We start from the raw sequence: 5,000 nt of genomic DNA, 5'->3' as shown, positions 1-5,000 counted from the left end.
AATCAAAGTTTTATCAGAAAATATCCTCAATGGCAAATTCAACAAGTCATGTGAAATAGAATATGATATCATAAGGAAAACAGCCTCACTGTAATACATATCATATCACTGAACATAAAGCAGATATGCATAGTAAGTTTAAAAAATAATCTTATCACACTACCTACCAGTGATTCCCATGCTCCATAGTACATCAGCTTGTAAGGTGGATGTGATCTGTCTAGGAATAGCTCTCAACAATCGACGACTAGAGTGCCTGCCAGTCGTCTGCCAGAAGGCTGTTCCCTATTTTTAGATAAAATTATTTATGAGAATGTGTTTGAAAAACATATCATGCATTGATAGCACTGCTATTACCCCTTCCAAGATGGGCCACATCTTAAGATGTTCTGCTTGGGATGAACTTAACCCGTCACACTCGTGTGACACAGCTAAACTCCCGATGCCGGGGCGTCATGCCAGTGTGACGATTTCAATGCAATATTGCAATTGCCCGGCTTAGGGGTTTTCGCATAGCGCGTGCCCCGCCGGGAAAGGGTTAAGATGTGTTTTTTATTATTTTCTAGACTTATGGTATAATATATGAATCTATATGATCAGTAAGCAGAGTGATTCTAATAAACATTTGGTATGATCCCCTAGTTACATAACTAAAGGAATAAATAGCCTGCATTTTGATGCGAAAGTGATTAGTCCTTCAAAAATATATTCAAGTACATATTCAAATAAATAACCATGATCCATCAAGTTCCAAAAAGGCTATATCTAATGACACATGACAGAGGTACCCACCAGAGTCAGCGAGGAGCGTCTGAAAGGCCGGGAGGCTGGCCACACTTCCTCCCTCTCCACACTGGGTGGACAGTCCTTCCCAGAGCAAGGAGAATCACCCTCATCTCCTTTCTTGTCTTTTTTGTCATAGTCATCACCAAGAACCTCGTATTCTACCTCCAGCTCCATTGTGTCATCATCATCTATGTCCTCCTCCTTATTCAAGCCGTCCTCTTGCTGTGCTTCGCTTATGTTGTACACCATAAAGCCATCTGATGTCTCTGATATGTTGGCAAAGAGAATCTCATCCCACAAGTCCGCACTGGCGTCCTCATCTGTGTCATTTACAAAGTGGAGGTGACGGATGACCATGCGTTGGGCTGTTACCCGCTTCACCGCTGGGTGGTCTTTGAGGGCATCCAAACCATCATTTTTGCGAAGTTCCTGGATCTGGAAGTTTACAAGAGAAACTTTTTACAGGCAGTTTATCAGCACTGCAACATGCAAAAAAAAAGGAAAAGATTAAGAAAACAATATCACTTATCATAATCACAGTTATTCCTATATTTTACTATCAGCTATCATTGCAGTTACAATTTTTATAATTATTACTAATACTGACTTTATGCCACAATATCCACTACACACTAATAACTTCCCATTAATAACAAAACTCAATTCTCAGAACTCAGCGGGTTACCTGTACAACATCAAAATCACTTGGGTAATCACTCGCTGGATTGTTACGTGGCATCACTTCCCACCGCACAACATCCGAGTCATTCAGGGCTGCCTCAATAAACCGCTCCCTCGCCTCTTGTCTATAGTAACCCTTAAAAGCTACAATGTACTCTGCAGGGAAAAAAACACAAAGGTCTTGAAAAATTATAAAAAAATAAAAAATAAAAAAAATAACTTTGTGTTATGTTATTCTGAAATGAATACATAGGTATTATATTGCCATGGTGTTGTTAAGAGTGAGAAGTCATGATATGCCTTAAACTAACATTGTATAATCATTTAACTGTCTTTGTGGGTTCCTTTTCTAATGATAGATTACAAGTCCATTAAAAAATAATGGAATGCATATTTTCATTTTCATTTATGATGCCAAACAAATATAAACATTTTTCAAGATGAGAAAGGAAAAGCAATTGGCATTGTATCCACCATTAAAATTACTTATACATTCTAAAAAAACACAGAAAATATTACCATTCTCAACAATACTAGAGGAGTATTTTATCTTCACTTGATGGCCTCGGCCTCCTCCACATGGACCTTCAGTGGTTCTTTCTGTGGTTTTGACCCGCTTTGTGGTAGGTTCAGATATGAACACGGGACCATCATTATTATTCACAATTGAGTCTGGCTCTGTGACACTGCTAAGTCTTCTTGCCGCAAACAATGTATCTTCCCCACTAAAACTCCCAACGTCACCTCTGGGACTTGCCTCTAGTGCTCCCATTGTCACTCTACTAAGAATACACAGCATCAGCATAAACCCCAAGCTGATGCGCCACTCAGGGCGCCAGCTCTCCCTCCTTGTCCGAGACCAACTGCTCTTTCTAGTTCTCTGAATTTCAAACTTTGTATTATGCAAGCACATATGATCCTTAGATATTTCTTCTGAAAACTCTCTCAAAGGACTCGGGGTTGAGAGGGATGGTGACGAGCAGTCATATGTCTTTTGGTCCTTAGTTGCTGAGGACCCCATTCTCCTTCTACTTCCTGCTTCAGCTTCCTCCTCCATGGTTCTTGGGCAGTCCATCTTCCAGCGAAAATTTGGCTTCATGGCGGTGAAGAGGACATGCTGCAACTAACCTGACCTACCTGTAAAATAGAAAAATATCACCATTACACATTTAAAATCATATTTTTTTAGAGGAGCAGAAGTTATGAGTATTTTAATGAATAATGAATATAATAAGAAGCAAATTCAATTGTTTGAAATTCATTAATATGATTAACCCATTGCGGACAGGTGTCATGACATACATGACACGAGAGCTTTGGCCTGACGATGGGCGTCATGACATAAATAATGTTTGGCGATTTTGGATTACTGTGCTATTTTATTGTGCTAGGAGTAAGGAGTGAGTGATGATGGCAATTGCAGTCATAATTGTTATAATTACCGTAATATTAAGCAAACCCAACATCCAAAATCTAGATGGCACCACATTCTCCTAGCACCAGCAGGAGAGAGAGCCTTGAATAGCACCCATCCACGATCTCAAGTAAGCACTATCTTTAGAGAGCGATGGCACACAGCAAGTGACTTCCTCTTGCTCTAAAGTACTGCCGATGAAGGATGTGCAGGCAGAACGAGAAGAGGAAGGTGACTCAAATTATACCCAGTGTCTAAAATGTGCTCCTGTGCCAATATGGATGCCTTTTACTGTGACACTCACAGTCAGAAGCACAGGTTTCCTTCCTCTTCCCTACCTCTTCATGTTCTCTTCATTGTAGGTGGTTATATGTTTCGTATTCATTCATGACAGCACAAAAATACAAAAAAATAAAGTTGCTTTTTGTCCTGCCATAAAACAGCAATACTTCTATCACACCGAGTATAAAGAAAATAATGAGCTGATGTGGGCATTTATACTACAATTTTAGTCAATTGCAGCATTGATAGAGCCTGTCATATGGCACATATAGGTCTCTAAACACAATAAAACACACAAAAAATAAAACACAAAAATGGCTCTTGTTTTATGAGTGACTGAAAGAGCGTGGAAAGATTCAAATTATGTTGCTTCATGCTACCTCGCTCTGAAATAAAACCCATCTTGAAGACTGGGCAAGCGAATCTATTCCCCATCCGCAATGAGTTAATCTATGTACATACTTCTGACGGGAAATTCATTTCTAAACCTTGAATTTTGTTATCATCCAAGGGTTATTTCACAGTAATATGTTTGGAAATGTATTTTACTGATTAATTTTCTCACATAACAAAAATCAATATATATGAATAAGATCTCACAATCTATCTAAATAATAAGCATTTCAGAAATATAACTATAAACATATTGTATGTGCTACACCCAGATACCAGATAACCTTCTTTAAAACTTATGGGCTCTATCATTTTAAACTTTTTCCCCACAATCATCTTTTATTGAAATTCACTGTTACAACAACACTTGCATGAAATCTATCAAATGGAAAATAACAACAGTTGGTTTCTTTCTTGTTCAATAGTGAGTATCCCTGCTTGCTATTGGCAGCTAACAGCTCTGGCAAGGCGGCGAGAGAAGAGATCCAGGGGGTAGAAAGTTCTTGAGGGAGACTCTACCACCTGAAATTTCTGCAGAGAGAGAATCTAGTAATACTGAGACTACTAAAGACTCAAGCCCAGGGGGGCAAGGGATGGAGAATCAGAAGGCACTCCTGATGGGGACTGAGAGGAGGGGAGGAGGAAGGAAGGGGAGGGAGGGAGAGAAAGGGGGGGAGAGGGAGAGGGAGAAGGAGAGAGGAGGGGAGGGAGAAAAAGAGATGGAGGAGAGGAGTGAAGGGAGAAGGGAAGGGAAGGTGGAGTGATGAGGGAGAGAGGGAGGAATGATGAGAGAAGGATGGGAGAGATGATGGTGGAAGATGATGAGGAGGAGTGATGAGAGAAGGAGGAAGAAGAGGAGAGAAGAATGATGAAGGAAGAAATGATGATGGAGAGAAAGGAAAGGAAGGGATGAGAAGGAAAAAGAGAGAGAGAGAAAAGAGAGAGGGAGGAGAGAGGAGGGAAAGGAAGAGAGAGGCAGTGAGGAGAAACAGGAGGGGCGGGAAGAAGAAGAAGATGGGAGAATTCATGGAATTCTAAAAATGAGGAGAAAAAACCCAAGGAGCTAGCATTGATCTGCTGATAAGAGTGTGGGGTTCAGCTTGATCATATGCTTTAATGTTTTGTATTATGTGTGGGGCTGGTGCACACGCGCGCGCGTGTGTGTGTGTGTGTGTGTGTGTGTGTGTGTGTGTGTGTGTGTGTGTGTGTGTGTGTGTGTGTGTGTGTGTGTGTGTGTGTGTGTGTGTGTGAGTGTGAGTGTGTGTGAGTGTGAGTGTGAGTGTGAGTGTGAGTGTGAGTGTGAGTGTGGGTGTGGGTGTGGGTGTGGGTGTGGGTGTGGGTGTGGGTGTGGGTGTGAGTGTGAGTGTGAGTGTGAGTGTGAGTGTGAGTGTGAGTGTGAATGTGAATGTGAGTGTGCTTGTGTGTGTGCATGTGTGCCTGTGCA

At 41.1% G+C, this 5,000-nt stretch overlaps 1 protein-coding gene across 1 annotated transcript in view; it reads right to left on the bottom strand.

Moving 5' to 3' along the window:
• Positions 1 to 5,000, bottom strand: part of S1P (membrane-bound transcription factor site-1 protease) — a 25,454-nt gene that overhangs the window by 15,944 nt on the left and 4,510 nt on the right. The window contains exons 2-5 of the mRNA XM_086541818.1: positions 1,987 to 2,604; positions 1,472 to 1,623; positions 793 to 1,221; positions 168 to 285 (exon numbers count right to left, since the gene is read on the bottom strand). Of these exons, the coding sequence (XP_086397944.1) occupies positions 168 to 285; positions 793 to 1,221; positions 1,472 to 1,623; positions 1,987 to 2,566 (1,279 nt within the window). The 5' untranslated portion in view covers positions 2,567 to 2,604. The remainder of the gene's footprint in view (positions 1 to 167; positions 286 to 792; positions 1,222 to 1,471; positions 1,624 to 1,986; positions 2,605 to 5,000) is intronic.

The sequence above is a fragment of the Penaeus japonicus genome, unplaced genomic scaffold, assembly GCF_977035675.1.
Source record: "Penaeus japonicus unplaced genomic scaffold, GWHDUDI00000001_assembly GWHDUDI00000011, whole genome shotgun sequence".
Lineage (NCBI taxonomy): Eukaryota > Metazoa > Arthropoda > Malacostraca > Decapoda > Penaeidae > Penaeus > Penaeus japonicus.
This window is presented reverse-complemented; position numbering and strand designations above follow the sequence as displayed.